Source organism: Anabrus simplex, chromosome 1, assembly GCF_040414725.1.
Source record: "Anabrus simplex isolate iqAnaSimp1 chromosome 1, ASM4041472v1, whole genome shotgun sequence".
NCBI classification, from domain to species: domain Eukaryota; kingdom Metazoa; phylum Arthropoda; class Insecta; order Orthoptera; family Tettigoniidae; genus Anabrus; species Anabrus simplex.
In genome coordinates, this window is record NC_090265.1 from 625,321,178 (window position 1) to 625,341,381 (window position 20,204).

General features: G+C 37.4%; 1 protein-coding gene across 2 annotated transcripts in view; it reads right to left on the minus strand.

The window, feature by feature from the left end:
• Positions 1 to 20,204, minus strand: part of barc (RRM1_TatSF1_like and RRM2_TatSF1_like domain-containing protein barc) — a 396,586-nt gene that overhangs the window by 366,974 nt on the left and 9,408 nt on the right. For both annotated transcript variants that reach the window (XM_067135679.2, XM_067135678.2), the window contains exon 3: positions 6,770 to 6,996. In XM_067135679.2, the coding sequence (XP_066991780.2) occupies positions 6,770 to 6,996 (227 nt within the window). The remainder of the gene's footprint in view (positions 1 to 6,769; positions 6,997 to 20,204) is intronic.

Here is a 20,204-nt window from a genome sequence, read left to right on the forward strand (position 1 = left end):
GTCATCCTCAGCTATTAATCATAAAATAAGCATTAGGACATAGTGATGTCACGTAATGAGGTGGGGGTTAAACCCCCTAAGTTAAGGCTACAAATACGAACACATAAAATACATCAGTGAACACATTAAAATTCACACATTAGACATTTGATAAATTATCAAGTGGAATTGAATTAAAAGAGCAGGTCACAAGATTAATGACGCTTAAAATGATTTCAAAACTGCACTTGTGTCGATGAAAAAATGACATAAGAAGTAATTGTCTATTAGTAGTCCCATCATGGATCATAGTAAAATATGCCTTACAAGAAAATATCACAGTACTGATGGAAATAAAATAGATTAATTGTTGATGTCCCTGTCAATGCCGTATCATTGAAGGAACAATCTTTTGTTACAATAATATGAAGAATGTCCCGGTGTCCAATAGGGGAATAAGTTATCTAAAAGAGAAAAGAAAGAAAATTACTTGACGAATTGAAAAGAAAATCACGGGAAAAAGGTTCGAGGTTGCAGTGGTGCACCCAGCACAGCTGTCAGTGTCGAGTACAGCTTTGAATTTGTTGTGACATAGCAGAGGAGGAAGCAAAAAGAAGGGGAGGGAGAGCTGAGTTAGGGAGGGAAGAGAGAGGGGAAAGTTGGAATGAGGAAGGCACAAGAGGAGAAGGATGGGAACTGTTACGAGGATCATTCGTATGACTGTGACTTGTATCTAACTTTTTAGTGTAATACTTGGATGCTAAGGGAATAACTGACTCAAATAGGAGATTAATTTTTTTTTGAAATTTCGTTCAAATTAAAAGTAGGATTAGAAAACTGGTCTAAAGATATAAAGTACACTTCTAGGATATTAAGAAAGAGGCCTTTCTGACTGAAACAGAGTATGTCCAAATCTTATTGGATGGTGGAGAAATGATCATTAGCCTCATGAATGTGTAATCCCAAAGCCGAGAATCTATTATGTTTGACAGCGTTTACATGCTCCAAATACCAAGTTTTGAAAGATCCCCTGTTAGACGAATATAAAGTTTTTGTAAAAATTAAGTCATATCCATCAATACTGAACCAAACATGAAATTTATTGCTTACATAAATTAACTCTGGACTGTTAATTTACCAACTGCACTGTCTATCCTCTCTCTTCTGACTCATTATCCTAGCTGCATCTCCTGACTACGCCTCTCCATTTCAGTCAATCTTCAGCTTCCCTGATAGAAATCTGTAGAGATTTTCTGTTGAAGTATTTAATCAGGTCCAACCATCTAACTGCTGTTCTTCCTCTAGTCTGTTTTCCATCTACCTTTCCTTGGCCAACTTGACTTCTCAAGACTAGTACCATAATGGCAAATCACGTGCCTAAAGTACTGTAAAATGCAGCATCGGCAAATTGTGGATATCCTGAGCTGAATACCTACAGTAAAATTCCACTTAACCAAACTAAAGGGGGCAGAGCCATTTCAGATAACACATTTATTTGGGATAAACCATGGGCATGGGAACTATTCGTAGAGCAAAAAAGACATATATTCTGCTTTCATGTGCGTACAATATTGTTTAAATTCAAACTAGATGTTATTTAAATATAAAGTGCAATATTTAGACACATTTTATTTTATAAAATTAATAAAATCAGGAATTTTCTTTTGAACATTCTTCTCATAATGCATGCAAGCAGCTATATCACTCCCCCACTTGATGAACATTGTATCAGATGATGTGGATTTGCTACTTTGTTCCACAAACCATAGGCATAGGTCCAGATAATGCCATTTCTTTAGCACGTTGCTCAGTTTTTTTTCCTTCATAGTTTTGTGTTTTGAAATTTTCGACAATTGTTCCTGAATTTCTGACTTCACTTACCCAGTTGGGTACTGTCGAGATACCAACAGCATAATCTGCTGCTACGTTTTGTAACAGCCTCCCATTATCCATCTAACTGCTTCAATTTTCTGTTCAATTGTTATCATAACATGTTTCCTTTTCGCTGAAGCATGTACTGTAACACTTCTTGTGACCGCAAATGATGAGTGGAATGTGCATCAGAAGGGGGAAGTTAACAGTATACAGGGTACTGGAATGTGGAGTGAGGGTAAGAGAATTATGTCACTTGCTGCAAGCAACATTGCAAGCTTGACTTTGAGCACCAGTCCACTGGGCGAGTTGACCATGCGGTTAGGGGCACGCAACTGTGAGCTTGCATCTGGGAGATAGTGGGTTCAAACCCCACCGTCAGCAGCCCTGAAGATGGTTTTCCGTGGTTTCCCATTTTCACACCAGGCAAATGCTGGGGCTGTACCTTAAATAAGGCCACGGCCGCTCCCTTCCAACTCCTAGACCTTTTCTATCCCATCGTCACCATAAGACCAATCTGTTTTGGTGTGACGTAAATCAAACTGGGAAAAAAAAAAAAAAAAAAAAAAGCAGAGAGAAAGAGAGAGAGTGCATCAGAGTCCTGCAATAATTCATTTTTTTTCATCACAGTTTTGGGTTTTGGTTTAGCGAAGTTTGGTTAATCAAGCTTTTACTGTAGTTCATTTAAAATTGAGACCTTAGCTCTTCCGGCTGTCCAAGGAATACATAGTATTCACTGTTAGCACCGCATTTCAAAGGCATCTATATGATTTATATCCAATGCTTTCACTGTCCATGATTCAACACCATACAGAACAATGCTGAACACCAACATTCAATCAGCTGTATCTTTGTGGATTTTGTAATCTATTTATCAGACTGTATCTTCACAAAGCTGATATGCCATTTTGTCCCTGCCTCACAGCTGCCCTGGCTAGAAACTAATGATCCAAGGTTTCATGAACTACTTCAATTTGAGGTGGCAAGTGGATTGTATTAGCCCTATCACCAATCATCTATCTTTGTTTAAAAAAATTATTTCCTTCCAAAATTACCAATTTCAATAGTAATCAGCTGGAGCATATACCGAAGTTCAATGACATCCTTGGTCAGTATAGTCGTATCATCATTTTATCACAGATTATTAAACTTCTGACCGCCTATTAACAGCTCCCCTTTGAGATTTTCCAAAGTTCATCCTATTATAAACTAGCTGAAGTACATAATCTTCATACGGATTTATAAGCAAGCATTAAATTGGTTAATGACGCAAAGTGAAATGTGAATTATAAACTCACTGGCGAATGGCTAATAAATAAACAACAGCCCACAGCAGTTTTCAAATATGGATAAGCACGCTTAGCTCTCTTAACAATACAACTGAAGCCTACAAATGCTTTCTGCAGAATGGCACGCTCATTCTTCAGCTGGCCTGTTACCAAACTAATGAAGACTTCACATAAATGATGAAGAATATAGCTTTACGTCACCCCTACTTATGCGAGAAGTGAGTAGTCTATTTATTAGTGAAGGCGACTACAGCAAAAAACACAAGAAAGCTGAATTTTTCTGAAAACCATTAGAGTTACGAAGAAAATGAATGTGCTTATGATACAGTTAAGAGAAAACATGTATGGGAATGCCTACAGAAAAGGAATGTACCAAAATCCTTAATTAACAAGATAAAAATGTTGTATCATGAAAGTAAAAGCAGTGTACAAGTGGGAAGTGGTGACTCTGAAACATTTTATACAAAGAAAGGTCTTGAGCAAGGAAGTGCACTGTCGTCAGTACTGTTCATTATATTGATAGATAAAATCATAAAACGTGTAAAACAGAGTATCAGTAGTGATGAAGTGAATGTTTTGGTATTTGCAGATGATGTGGTGATTTGAGGAAAGGGAGAAAAGGAAGTACAAAGAAGACTGGACAGGAGCAGGAAAAGTGGAAAGACAGAAAGGAGTGAAGGAGGTTTGTTAACCACACCCGGGCGACTGGAGTGGGACACTGATGATGATGATGATGATAATGTTTCTTGCAGAAAATCTGAAGGAGTTTGGAATGGTAATTAGTAAAAAGAAAACTGTAGTCATGCACTGTGGAAAAGACAAAAAGAGAAGCCGAGTGAACATACACAGAGAACGGTTAGAGAATATAGAACAGTTTACATATCTGGGTAGCATTATTAATGGAATTAATGAAATCAACCCTGAAATTAATAACAGACTAAGTAAAGGTACAACATTTTATCATCAAGTCGAGAGTGCTTTTATGGGATGACAAGAAGAGATAGAATCCAAAATATTAAAATCAGAGAAGAGCTAAAAAGAGAACCGTCAGTAAAGAACATACAGAAAGCAAGACTGAGATGGTTCGGACATGTAAAAAGAATGGGAAAGGAACAGGTAGCAAGAAGGGAATTAGAAAGAGAAGTTAAGGGAAAGAGACCAGTTGGAAGACCGAGAAGAAGGTGGATGGATCAGATATGGAAGGACATTAGAGAAGCTGGATTGGATGTGGCGGAAGTAATGGAGCAGGAAAAGTGGAAAGACAGAAAGGAGTGAAGGAGGTTTGTTAACCACACCCGGATGACTGGAGTGGGACACTGATGATGATAATGTTTCTTGTAGAAAATTTAATTTCAAAGCCACATGGTGCACTTCAGTTTTCGAAAAAGTCAACCGTTTACCCGTGGTTTTAGTTATTTCGCCATGGGCCACAACCAAAAACACAAGAAAGCTGAATTTTCTCAAAAACCATTAGAGTTATGAAGAAAATGCAAGTGATGTTTCTTATAGAAAATTTAATTTAAAGGCCAGCAGGTGCACTTTATTTTTTGATAGGACCAATCGCTTACATGTTATTTTAGTAGATATGGGTATAAAATGGCCCAAATTTGGTACATACCCCTGTAAAGTACTCCACCAGTTCAAGACTGTGAAATATATCAATATCAAAAGTAATCCTTATATGACTCTGGATTTCAAGCTATATCCTCACCAAATTTCAGCTCTATGAGTCCAGTAGAGCCTATCCGGAATGAACAAACAAACAAATAAGATCTCATTTTTATTAACAGTACAGACAAATTTGCTATAAGTTAGATATTAAACAATCTTAGCAACAGAATTCAGTCTTGTTGAGGGTTTTGACTTTCTCTTTTCTACCGGGACAATTCCACTTTGTGAAATACAAAGTTTCTGCACCAGGTATACAAGAAGCCTGGGGACTCCTATCTCAATCAGCATTCCCAAAGTTTACTCCACTGGACACAACTGAATGAATTCTTTAAAATATCAATAAATCAACAAAATTCTAGAGGATTCTCTTTAAGTTGTCACAGACTGAATATCTGGTTTCTTTATCCTTCTGCCTTTTACAAATTCTGCCAGTTCAGTTGGTATCTGATAGTGTAGATAGTTTTGCAGCCTCTGGTGCAGCATCTGTAGAAGAACTTCGCTTGCATATGATGTGAACGAGATTGTGCGATAGTTCAGACATTTCACTGTGGATCCCTTTTTGAGGAGCAGGATGAAAACGGATTGTGTCTAGTCATCCAGTCAAGAGCCTGTGTGCCAAGTTTTGTAGCAAATGTCAAGAATGATGTCCACTCCATCATCACCAATGTTTCACACTGAAGTCCACTGAGAAAACAAAATTCATGTTTTCAATGGCCTCAGTTTGTATATTTTCTGGGGCTACACATGGACTTGCTGCACTATAGCATTAGTCCTCTAAAATACATTCATGAACAGTTTAATACCCTACCCTTACTTGGGCATACTTTGACTGCAGTGTTTCTGGGAAGAGACCTAGAGGAAGACCTCGTGATGTTTGGGAGAAGCAGATTTTCAAGGACTTGAAATTAGAGATGTAAACTGGCGTCTCATATATGATCAACATCTGTGGATGGACAGGACAAACTGGAGGAGGCTTGTACACAACCGCACCCAGCTTGCTGGAGCCGAGAAATGATGATGATGATGATTAGTTTTTGTAGTTTACTAATGTGTTTCTCATTTTTTTAAATCATACATAAATAGTAAAATAAATACTTGTCCAGTATAGTGCCCCCCCACCCTGCACAAACTGGCACCTGGGGCACATACCTCATCTGCCACCTCCTAGTTATGTCTCTGTGTTTTATATCTCTGTGCTCTTCACTGTAAAGTTCAGACAGTACTCTTTCCACACTGACTCTATCTTCCAAACTATATTTACATGTTTGCCCCCAACTGATAGGCACTTCGCTTTGAATTTCTGTGTGACAGTTTGAATTTCCTTACAGAATTCACGCATTTCATTAGATGCTCTTCTGTCTCCCCACAGGTTTTCTTAACATTATTATTTTTATCTCAGCAACATTTTCCCTTAATCTATTTGAATAGCTTTTAGTATGCTATCTTGGTTTCTTACATAGGATGCAATCCCTTTTGTTTTATAATTTTCCACTCTTGCACTAACGATAAAGTTTCCAGGATTATCCAATGTTTAAGTGTACAGGCATTACTATAAGAATGTCCTTTGTCATTTTGTCATCTCCATCCATATACTTCAAAACATTGATTTCCCTCTTTTTACAGAAGAATATCACATGTCAAGAAGTAACTTCTACTTAATCTTCATCCAAACAAGAACACAAATCTTCAACTAACTGCAATTGAACTCTTCTGTTTTCTCAGAAATGCAGCTAAATATTGTCTTGCAAATACAGTACAACTACATACAAAAATGCTCGAAACTTCCTGGACAACCTAATATTTCATGAAAAATAAGGATTAATTTCTAGATGAACAACACAGACCAACCTCTCTTCCAGTATGTCTACCCCAAGATACAAACCACATGTTTTTAGGAAACAAAACTCTTGAATCACTAAACACATTCTTCAAAATACATGAGTGATGATGATAATTACCTTTGGGAACCAAGCATTCTTTTCCCTATCCCAGATGTACACAGAGCCATCGGATGGATCTGTGTAAAGATGGGTGTCCCCCTCATAACTGTAATGGCCAGCAGTCATGTCTTGTCTGACAACATTATCTTCTTCCTCTTCATCACTGTCACTTTGACTAACTGCTTTCTTCAGCTCAGTTTTTACAACCCAGGAGTTTTTGGCATTATCAAATTTATATGTAACACCTAAAAATAAATTCCAGTAACATTAATAATATTTATATAAAATACATGTGGATAATGAACACAGAGTGAAATGCAAACATACAAAAAGATTAAACAGAATATTTCATCACACAACATATAAAAAAATATAAATTGGGGGTCATCAAACTACAATAATCTTTGCCATTGATGCTTTCACGGCCCGTACTTATAGACATGATACTGTATACGCTTTTGGGCTTATGCCATGTCAAGAAAATAAGGTGAAATTCTTTACGTTTCGCAGAGAACTGTGCTCTGCGTCATCAGAAGAAAATCTGACTGTCCACAAGAAAGGCTTCTTAAACAATGACATTTTGAAATTTGGACATTATAATAATCTTTTTTAATGGAAGACAATCATAATATTTTAATTCAAAATTTTATTTGTCACCAACTGTTTTAAAAGGTATAGGCCTATGGCATATACAGTAACTTATGTGCATATCATAACTGAGAAAGAATTATAGTAGTCTGTGTTGAACAGAAAGCTTTTTGACTTTGAGAGGCTATTTAGAATTGTCTAACCAAGCGGTTGCTATGCTGTTGCGCTATGCTGACCACGTAACAAGCTGTGCTCCACAGGAAATTTTACTGCATTAAGTATCACTTGTACCAGGTCAAAATATTTCTCCTTCATAAAAAAAATAATAAACAAAGGAAATAGCTTCCCGTCTGACATAGCCTACAAGTTCATTTTACATAACTGGTGGATATAACTTGCTCCAGACTCCTTGTTTAAGTATATGACATGTTTATGCAATAACTCCGTTCTTCTCATTAGGAAACATTCCTATCACAATCCTATAAATTGTTGGGAGGTATCAACACATCAAACAGAACCTACAAGCCCTATGTTTTTGGATGTAAACTCTATTTACTACAGAAACTGTAGGATGTATCAGTACTGTTGCAGATTAAGTTATCATAGCTCAAAAATGTGTTAAATTATCCAACAACCTTAACTTATGCTTCACTCATGATGTTCACCATGAAATCATAGCTCCCACTATACATCAGACGTTTGCTGGCTTCCGGATCCCAAGATTGTGGGTTCAAATCCAGCAGAAGTAGTCAGATTTTTAAATTTCATTTGGAAGTCTCAACAAGTGACCTCAAAGAGTTCTGGTTTCTCTGCCAACTGGTGTCAAATAGAATGTAAAAACTGGCATACAGGCAGTCTAAACGGCATCAAATTAAACCATCTGCAGTCGGTAGCTGAGGGCATATGAACACCATATTTTGCTATAGTTACCACTGCGGATCCAGATCTCAAGATCGTAAGTTCAAACCCAGAGCCCAGTAGCTGAGGCCATATGAATATTTTTTCATAGATTTTAAGTGACACCAGAGTGTTTGAACTCTTCCCTGAAGATGTTATTTTTATTTTGCCAGTAAATCTACTGACAATTTAATCACTCTTAAATGTCAACTGACAAAATCAGATTTGATCCTGCAACCTTGAACAGGAAAGATAAATACCTCATCAGCTATGTTATACAGTCGGAATTGCAGGGATTTATATAACCTAAATAAAATGATCTCATTAGTGATCTTTTGCTTTCAATAGACAAAGCAGAACTTCTATAGCCTATATAAATGAGAATCATCTTAAAGAAGGTATCAGAATTGACCATGAGGGTTCAAAAACCCACTAGATCGTAGGGTTTTTAATTTTATTCAGCAAACTATAACATACAATGTCAGCATATGGCTTCGGCCAGACGGTGGTGTATCTTCAGCGGAAGAAATGTCACTAAAATCCACACATAAGACATCAAAGGCATTGAAGGTGGAGAAGATGGCTTTTGGAATGGGGTTAAATGTGATGACAACCTGCTGCCTTGTAGGTTGGTAAGAGACTATGAAAGGGTAAGTAAACTCTGAAAGAAGTCCCCTAACACAGCCTAGCTAAGCAGTGGAGGAGTAATGTGGGACTGCCTTCAAAAGTAAAATCAGCCTCAGAAATAATGTTAATATCCAAATTATACAGGCCACACCTCTTGCTGTTAAGATGGCTTTCAGCTTGAAGATAAACAATACAAGAATATGACAAAAAGAAAAAGTGAACAAGTAAATCACCTATGATGTGAATAGGAATGTTGTATGTAACATCCTTAACTGGAAAATGTGGAGAACTTGTTGATCTGATGGTGAGAAGAAAATTAGACATGCTAGGTCTAAGAGAAACCAAGCGGAAAAGGCCGGGTAAAGTATCTGGAGAGATAGTTACATCCTATACTGGAGTGGACAACAAAAGGAGTCAAGTAACAAAGTTAGCCTAATATTGAATAGCAAAGAGGCAGGTGTTGCAGATGTCATATTCATCAATGATAGAATAATTAAAATTGAGATACAATCTAATAGAAAAGGGAGTCAAGAGGGTAATCGGCCCATTTGGGTATGATAATAAGAATCCAGAAGGAGAAGACCTCCTTGACGTCTGTTGTCAAAATTATCTTAAGATTCAAAACACTTGGTTCAAAAACAGAGACAGCCATAAATTAATCCATTACAGCTGGGATGAAAAATATAAAACAATGATCGACTTTATAATAATAACTGAGTATATTAATAACATCCCTGATGTCAAAGTCATTCCTAGTGAGAATCTGGACAGTGACCATAGATAGGTTGTAGCCACTATAACAGGTACAAAGCTGCACAATAACAAGATGGGAGAAAAAACCAAAGATCAAACTAAGTGAACTGGAAAAAACCTGAGAAGCTTGAATAATATCAAAGACGAGTTCAAAAGAGAGTCCCTAAAAATGAAATCAGGAGTGGTAATGAAGAACGGATGGAATTCTGAGATGCTGTTGTTGGAGAAGCAAAAGTTGCTGGTTTATTGGCGTTTTTTTGCAATCAGCTTTATATCGCACTGACACAGATAGGTCTTATGGTGACGATGGGATAGGAAAGGCGTAGGAGTGAGAAGAAAGCGGCCATGGCCTTAATTAACCTCTTCAGTGGCACACCTGAGAAATTCTCGGGCGGCGCACGCTTGCCCATAACGTCACCGCCTGAGAAATTCTTGTTTAGCTGCAGTGTTCATTTCACGATCGACCAACATGATCGTCCAATAAGTTCTCGGGTACTGTAATCTCTTTGGAAAATGTTTTCCAGCATTCTCAAAAGATGGTGGGAGGGTTTCCAACTGTATTTGTGAAGTCTCTGGCCTAAAACATGCCTTATCTTCTCTACTTTATATATACGCGCGAAACGGAAGAGATGTTTGTTTGAAGGCAATAAGGAATTACATCAAATATGAATCTCTAAGTGACATTAGTATTTCTGATAGTAGTGATAATGATTCTATTGATTCTTCGGATGATGACTTTCTTAGTATTTCTAGTGAAAGTGAAGTAGATATTACGTCAGAAGCTAAGGTCTTGGTAGGAGATGTTGAATATACATTCGTGTGGAAAAAATGTAAGGCTGGGGATAGTGTGCAACCTAAAACAATTCCATTCACGGGAAATCCTGGTGTGAGGGTTGGATTATTACCAGAGGTGAGTGCGATTGACTGTTTTGAACCGTTTCTAATGGATCAAGTTGTCAATTTGACAGTGACTGAAAAAAATGTGTATGGTAAAAGTGCATTGAAGAAATTGTAAATAAATCTCCTCATGCCAGGGCACGGTTTTGGAAAGAAACAAACTCTTATGAAATTTGACAGTTTATTGTGTTACTGTTGTTGATGGGAATAATACAAAAGCCTGAAATAAAATGTATTGCTCACAGGACAGTATTCTCAAAACACCAATATTTTATGAAACCATATCACAGACCTACTGTAAAAAAAAGTGTAAATAGAGTGTAAAGTAAGTTTTTATTAACCTTGAATAACATATGAATATTTCCCCTTAATAATTGTTACTCATTCCTTGCTTTGTAAATATCAATAATTTACTCCGAAAAACCCTCACTTTTCTGGCATAGGTCAGCCAGAACCCACCACTGGTGTGAAAATGGGAAATGACAGAAAGCCATATTCAGGGCTGCCGACAGTGGGGTTCAAACCCACTATCTTCTGAATGCAAGCTCACAGCCGCGCGCCCTTAACCGCATGGCCAACTCGCCCGGTGGAGAAGCAAAAGTAATATGTGGTATGATGAGCAGGAAGGTCCAAAATAATGAAACAGATTGGTGGAATAATGAAGTGAAGATGGCTGTACAGCAAAGGAATGACGTAAAAAGAATACTTGATGTGGAAAAACAGGTGACTGATAACAGGAGATATGAGGAAAAATTAGAGAACTGGCTCAGTAATATCGAAAACATAAACTTTGCATCAAAGGTATAATTAATGAAGAGAAAAGTAAAGTTTGGAACAACCCTTTAGCTAAGCTTGAACAGGATTTGGACATCAGGGATCAATAACAGCATTAGAAGATAGAAATAGTTTTGTTATAAGACAAGTAGAAAACTTTAGGGAAGAAATTAAACAACACTCTGAACTACTGTACTATTAAATGGAGGAACTGTTGAAACTCCAGAAGAGAATGAAAGATGTCAGCAGAATCATATCTAACAAGGCCTAAGGTAGAAGATGGCCTAAACAGTATGGCAAAAAAATAAATCCAATGTATATGATGAAGTGAATGCAGACATGATAAAAGCTGCTGGGATGAATAGAATGCAATGGCTATACAAAGTACTGAATGCCATATGGAAAGACAGTGCGATCCCATATGACTGGTCTAATGGTTAGCGTGCTGGCCTTTGGTCACAGGGGTCCCGGGTTCGATTCCCGACAGGGTCGGGAATTTTAACCTTAAATGGTTAATTTCGCTGGCACAGGGCCTGGGTGTATGTGTCGTCTTCATCATCATTTCATCCTCATCACGACGCGCAGGTCACCTACGGGTGTCAAATCAAAAGACCTGCATCTGGCGAGCCGAACATGTCCTCGGACACTCCCGGCACTAAAAGCCATACGCCATTTCATTTCAATGGTGTGATAATGTGTCTACTCAAAAAAGGAAACAGGAAAAATATGTGAGAATAACTGGATAATCACACATCTCTCCCATAGCCTATTTTACTGGATTATTACCAGAGGTGAGTGCGATTGACTGTTTTGAACTGTTTCTAATGGATCAAGGTGTCAATTTGACAGTGACTGAAAAAAATGTGTATGGTAAAAGTGCATTGATGAAATTGTAAATAAATCTCCTCATGCCCGGGCACAGTTTTGGAAAGAAACAAACTCTCCTCACACCAGGATTTCCCATGAATGGAATTGTTTTAGGTTGCACACTATCCCCAGCCTTACATTTTTTCCACACGAATGTATATTCAACATCTCCTACCAAGACCTTAGCTTCTGACGTAATATCTACTTCACTTTCACTAGAAATACTAAGAAAGTCATCATCTGAAGAATCAATAGAATCATTATCACTACTATCAGAAATACTAATGTCACTTAGAGATTCATATTTGATGTAATAAGCCGGTAAAAAAAAGTTGTCATTTTCGTCGACTTTACAAAGGTGTATGACTCGGTAGACAGACCTACCCTTATGAAGATTTTGCAGGAACTAGGACTTGATGAGAAGACCCATAACCTAATCAAACAGACTTTAAGCAACACCAGGTCACGAGTAAAGACTGCAAAAGCTTGTAGAGACAAAATTAGAGGAAGAAAAGCATAGTTTTAGAACAGGAAGGAGTACTATTGATTTGGTATTTGCAGCAAGGATTCTCATTAAGAAATACCTTTTAAAAATTATCACCTTTCTAATTTTTAGATATTAAAAAGCCTATAGGCCTAGCAGTATCATATGAGCTAAATTATGGGAATGTTTAGAGAGGCAAAATATACCAACATCATTAATCAACAGAATTAAAATGTTTTATAAGGATACAAGATCGTATGTCTGAATAGAAAATGGAGAGAATTATTGGCTCACTAGAAAAAAGAGAGTACGTTCAGCAAGGCAGTGTCCTGTTACCATTACCCTTCATCATTGTAAAAGATGACACACAAAAGCACATAAGAGAAACATATGCTAATGACACCAATGCTGGGAAATTCCATGTAAAACAGGACACAAGTTGAGAAAAAAAAAAAAGAACATATAACAAGGATTACAACAGGTGGATGCTGATATGTTTCAAATGAACATTCTAGTTTATGAAAATATGAATTTAAATTTTGTGCTGCCACTTGTTGGCACGGAAAGGCTTAAATCAAATATGGCTGACAGCAAGCGCACATGATTGATTTTTAATGCTCAATTTCACATGCTTAGTTAGTAATGTAAGGAAATCACAAAACATCAACTTCTGGTTAACTTGCTTGATGACAGTGCTTGTAACTTTATACAGTATTATTTGTATAAATTAATCTAAAACTGTGACTATAATATAATATAATACAATATAATATAATATAATATAGAGATAGACCCACAATTAGGCAGAGTTTAGAAAAGGACGCTCTTGTACAGAACAGATACTCAATCTGCAATCAGTATTACATCAAGCAAAAATGGCCGGTAAAAAAAAAACGTTGTCATTTTCGTCGACTTTACAAAGGTGTATGACTCGGTAGACAGACCTACCCTTATGAAGATTTTGCAGGAACTAGGACTTGATGAGAAGACCCATAACCTAATCAAACAGACTTTAAGCAACACCAGGTCACGAGTAAAGTTCAGAGGAACCATATCAGAAAGTTTTGAAATTAAATCAGGAGTGAGACAGGGAGATGGTCTGTCCCCTCTCCTCTTTAACTGTGCCTTGGAAAAAGTAATAAGAGAGTGGTGAAAGGAGTTAGCTAGAATGGACATTCCAAGTGGCATTTATTTGGGCCATAAGCGCAATGAGCTCAATGTTGACTGTCTGGCATATGCCGATGACCTGGCCCTTATATCTAATTCAATAGAAACTTCAGTGAAACAATCAAATGTTCTCAGACAACAAGCAGCAAAGGTTGGGCTACATGTCTCTCTCGAAAAAACACAATTCATCACGAACATCGGTGAATCTCCTTGTACGTTGCATCTGGAACAGGGAGAGATCAGGAAAACCAACAGGTTTAAGTACTTGGGAGAATGGTTTATACAGTATAATTTGTATAAATTAATCTAAAACTGTGACTATAATATAATATAATACAACAGCTTTGTCAACTCGAGTTAACAGGCTTGAAATGGCCTACCAACTGACCAAGAATACCTATAATAAAAAGTGTCTCTCTCATAATACTAAGGTGAAGCACTACCAGACAGTCATCCATCCTGAAGCCTTATATGCTTCAGAATGATTAATATTCAACAGGAAGGGACTCATGGAAAAACTTGAAATCCGGGAAAGAAAGATAATGAGGAAGATACTGGGGCCAGTCAAGGAAGGGGACAGTTATAAAAGACAGCCTAACCAAGAGCGCTACAAGTACTGTGAAAGAATAAAGAATGTAGCAAGGAAGAGACGCCTAGCATTCTATGGGCACGTCTACAGGATGCATCCTACCAGGTTGACCAACCGGATTCTCAGCTACTGGCAAAATAGGAAGACCAAGTCACCATGGTTGATCAAAGTGGATAAAGATCTACAGGAACTGGGAATAACAGAAGGAATCTTAAAGGATCGGACAGCACTCAGGAAGATGCTTAAACATAAGAAGTTCCAGGACAGACTACCAACAAAGAAGACTGGCGCCCTTTGGACAAAGGAGAGGAAGGAGCAACACAGCCTGAGGATGCGCAACTACTGGGCAAACATCAAAGCCCATTCCAAAACACAATAGTTGAATGTCGTGGTCCTTAGCTGGCCTATACGGAACCAGAAGTATAATATAGAGAGGCATATTCTAATCCCAATCCCCTGAATTTAATCATTTTACTATGTTCTTGTAGAGTGACTCCATAATGCCTCCAAAATCAGCAGCTGAGAAGGTGAAAGATTAAATGAAGCGTACGACTGAAGAGAAGAAAGCTGAAGTTAAGAAGAAGAATATATAACAACAGAAGAAATGTCATAAATAGTGGACAGACCAACAAAAAGCTTTGAAAATGAACAGCACCAAGGAAAGGATAAGGAAGCTGTGTGAGAGCAGATCACTGATCCTGTCACCACTTCTCCTGGGAAGGCTATTCATAGGACTAGTTAACAGATGGCAATCCACCTCCCAGTTTTCATTTTATGAAAGTGATCAGTAAAACACCTTGAATCTGGGTACCAAACATAAAATTCAGAAGAAAATACTTATTATGACTGACATGGAGGCTTACAAATTCTTCAAGCAAGACGTAACTTGAAAAATCTGAATTGCAGCATTGAGGCCTCAACATATCATACCAGTTTCAGACAAGGATGTGAGTGCCTAATGTTGTATATATCATGAAAATAATAATTTACTAATTGGAGGTATTTGAAAAGCATGGAACGGCTTGGTTTACGCTGTAACTAGCAGTGAAGACATTATATGCTACTATAGTGAATATGATACTAGTGATATTAGTTGAACTATTAAGCATTATACAGACAGTGAAACTGACAATCTGAAGGACACATACATCTGCTCATATCAGTGGAATGGTAAAAACCATAAAGAAGTTAATAAGACAACAGTTCTTAAAGAAAAAGAACTAAGTCAACACTGTTTTACAGCAAACACTCAATTCTGGAAAATCTGGCACCTGAAGCAACCTTGTTCCAAAAATGAGGTTGTATTACCAAAAAGATTTTAGCAAAAATGTTGCTATTCATCAACAAAATGGAATAAAGTCGGTACACTGGATTTCCAAATGTGTGACAATATTCACTGCTATTATTTCACAAAACAGAACCACTATTCCCTATGCTCTCATAAGCAACGAGCTTTGTCATGATACGTATTCAGTAATTTCCTTATTAGATCACGCTGGTAGTGATGGAAATGTCATATATGTGCTAAATGTTTTCTCGGATGGTGCTGGTGGACAATTCAAGAAGAGGCATACATTGTCTCAATGTGTTTAACACCTCAAAAACTCCACAAAGATTTGACATACTTGGACTGGAGATTCTCTGTGACAGTACCTGGATAAGGTCACATGGGACTGTTAAAACTATCAGTATAGAGTTGAACTTTGCAAGGAAACATAGTCATCAATAAGGAAAAGTCATATTTTTTCCTGAGCTCATTTTACCCGAAATCTGAAAAATAAGTTTGAATGACAGGTCCCTGACCACGTTTAAAGCAATTTGATGTTGCCTATAAATGCATATTTCGGCCATTTTTATTGTTTTGGTCATATTTTGCTCATTTTAGTGATATAAAGTCATATTTAGTTATGATTTCAGCATTTTTGTTTAAATGGAGGCATCGTTAACAAGGACGCGTTATCTGCGTCGAGTTTCAAACACAAGATTTCTGAATAGTGTAGTAGATATATTTTTCTTTCTTTTTCCGGAACAGGCAGGTAGCAGGTTTAGAAGACCTGATTCCAAGAAGGCGCTCCTGTACAGACGTCTTTTAGCACAACTTTCTGGACAAGTTAGATTGCGACACTGTATGTGAGGTCATGGAACATGACGATAGTGTGTTTCCGCCTTTCAATAGGATTACAAGTTGTCCATTTCATGACCATATCGATGTTTAATCAAGAAGTAAGTATAAATAACCACCTAATCGATACTTTATTAATGCCTCAGGCAAAATTGAATAAAATTAAAACTTACAGGACATGTTTTGACCACTTAGTGGTCCTCTTCAGCTGTATAAATAAAGAACTGAAAAGAAAAACATTATGACAATAAGCACAAATAAAAGTTATTTATACTTACTTCTTTTTCAATAGGATGTCACTCCAGTAGATATATTTAGCTCAGAAGCAATTAGCAAACAAGGAAATGCTATGTTATATCTCGCCCAGTTCTTCCCTGCAGGGTCGAATTAAAGCTCCCTTGCTCTTTTACTACCAACGGATTTCAACAGATTGGTCACACTTGTGAACCCCATCATGCCGAAAGTGAAGTGTAGTGAATCTGTAAAGTTAAGAAAGTATGTGAAAGAGTTCGGTGAAGAGACGTTCAGTACTGACGGAACAATTCTTTCTTGTAAAGTATGTGAAGTTAAGGTAGCGGAGATAAAGCGATTTAATGTCCAACAGCACTGCTCTACGGCTAAACATAAAAGCTGCACGAATCGAAAGTCTTCTGAAAAGAGCAGGCAGGCTCTTTTGTTTGATACGGCAAAATCTTCGTCAACCAAAATTTCCGATTTCTCAAAAGACCTGTTCGAAATGTTGGTATCTACCAATATTCCGCTTAACAAAGTGAACAACGAACACTTCCAAAAATTCTTAATTAAATGCACAACACAGTCGATCCCGGATGAGGCAACATTGCGAAAAAGTTATTTGCCCTCCTGTTATGAAGACGCACTTCGAAAAATTAGAATTAGTATAAGCAACAATAACATCTGGGTATCCGTTGATGAAACTACGGATGTTTGTGGTAGGTATGTTGCGAATGTTATGATTGGCACGCTTCTCGTGGATCGTCCGGGCGATGTATATTTACTTCATTCGGAGGTTCTAGATGCAACTAACCATTCTACAATTGCAATACTTTTTGACAATGCCATGAAGCTTTTGTGGGATGGTGAAGTTAAGCGAGAACGAATCTTGCTGTTACTAACTGATGCTGCACCATACATGGTGAAAGCAGCAAGGGGACATGAGGTACTTTACCCAAAAATGATCCATTTAACGTGTCTTGCTCACGGATTGCACAGAGTTGCTGAAGAAATACGGCAGAATTTTCCCAATGTTGACCAGTTAATATCAAACATCAAGGAAATATTTGTGAAGGTTCCACTGAGGGTGGCAAAATTCAAAGGTCACGCGCCTTCGCTTCCTCTTCCTCCTCAGCCAGTGCTCACCCGATGGGGAACGTGGCTTAACGCAGTAGAGTACTACTGTGAACACAACAAAACTGTGCAAGAAATTTTTTCTACTTTTGACAGTAGCGAGACATCGTCAATGAAAATTGCACGGGAACTGTTTTCCAATGATTTGTCAGGACAATTAGTATATATTTCTTCAAATTAGAGAGATCTATTGAAAACTATACCTCACCTAGAAACTGCTGGTTTAGAATTATGTGAGAGTTTAGGAACAGTAAAGGACATGGTATCCAAAGTAGAACAAGCAAGAGGTACAGTGTGAGTTGCAGTGAAGAACAAACTTAGTAAGGTGCTAAGTGCAAATGAAGGATACGCAACAATGTGCAGAATTGGTGCCATTTTAGAGGGTACTGGATCTGGTTTAGGAGAAAACGACCTGCAGATAAGCAGTAGAGAACTATGTTTAAATACGCTCCTGTGGCATCATGTGACATAGAAAAGAGCTTCTCCCAGTACAAAAATTACTGAGCGACCATCGAAGGAGATTTCTTTTTGACAGCCTGAGAATGCACATCGTCGTAATGTGCAATGCTGGCAAAGAAGAAGATTAAGAGGTATGTATGATTATGAACTAAATAAACTTCCTGTTAGGCAGTGTCTTCTAACTTACTTCGGTTTTCTTTTGTTTTCCTTTAGGAAACCCGAGCAAGAACTGCATCTCAAGGCTATGATACTGAATGAATGTTGAAAATTTTAATGTACTGTACCTCTTTGTCAGTTTGTATGATTAAATGTGTTTGGTGTATTATCGCTGATCACGTTTTGGCACTTAAGACGTTTACTGTATGTTAGTGATACTCTACCTATCCCAAAAATTCATGTCATATTTTATAGTTTTTTGGTCATATTCTATCATTTTTAGGTCATATTTAACTAGTTTTTAGGGCATATTTGCTTGCATATTTTGTACTTCTTTAGGTCTTACACTTCCGAACCCTAGTCATCAATAACGCTAAGGAGTTTTATGAGTGTACAAAAGATGCTTGCCTAAGTAAGATATGTCATGTGATACAGAACAATCTTGTCAAGAGAAATGAAATGCAGCACAACCAAAGCCCATTCCAAATCTCCAGGAGATAAATTATGTTAAGGCATCTGATCACCAGGCAGTTGCTGTTAGTCCAATCAGCTCGTTTATGAATAACATCAGACCCTCATCAACCATATTCACAAGTGCAGAAAAAAATCTTCACAATGAAGAACCCACAACTACAACAAAGATGCTAGTTTGGTATGGGGAATTACATACTTGTTCAATACGAAGGACAAAAATATCTAGGCATCATCACAGAAATTAACAATCATGGAGCAAGGACCAAAGGAAGTCAAATTGAATGTAATGCATAAGTGTATAAGTGGGATAAGATTTGGTACAACTAAGAGCAAGTCCTGGATCACTTCAATCCACCTTTCCCAGTGAATAATAGAGGACTGTATTCTTTGAAGGGATTTGTTTACACTTTTGCAACTGTATGACCAAGTGAATCATAACTATCAGGTTCAGAACTGTTATGTCAGTTAAAAAATTTCTCTAAGGGTGAATGTCATTTGTTATAAAAATATCTTATCCTACAAGTCTATAAAGTCAAAATAAAAATTTGTGCTGTTATGAGATATTTTTTTGCCATGGGCTTTACGTCGCACCGACACAGATAGGTCTTATGGCGATGATGGGATAGGAAAGGCCTAGGAGTTGGAAGGAAGCAGCCGTGGCCTTAATTAAGGTACAGCCCCAGCATTTGCCCGGTGTGAAAATGGGAAACCACGGAAAACCATTTTCAGGGCTGCCGATAGCGGGATTCGAACCTACTATCTCCTGGATGCAAGACATTTATAACTTCAGAAAATATTTGCACATATTCTTCACCATCCATACATTCTTGTCCTTTAGATGTTAGGTGAGTTACTCAAATTAAAAATTTTAAAAAAATTTGTTGTAAATTACACATAATTTGTTACTTGCATTTTTTCTTTATGAAAGTATCAATTTCAATTTTGGATGGATTTTACAGTATTAAGCTCCCAACAGAAAGAAAGAAAGAAAGAGAAAAATTTTCTCCAAACATTATGTCATATACCATGGAATCGCCCCACTCTTGTATTTACTGATGATGTCATGATTTGGGGACAGACAGAAATAGAGGTGCAAGAAAAACGGAATGCTTGGAATGAGTTGTTCAGGAAGTATGGGCTCAAAATTAGCTAAAGAAAATTTGTAGTTATAAACACAGGCAACTCCAATACGACCATTTAATTGAAAAATAAAATGTGGACCTATTTAAGTATC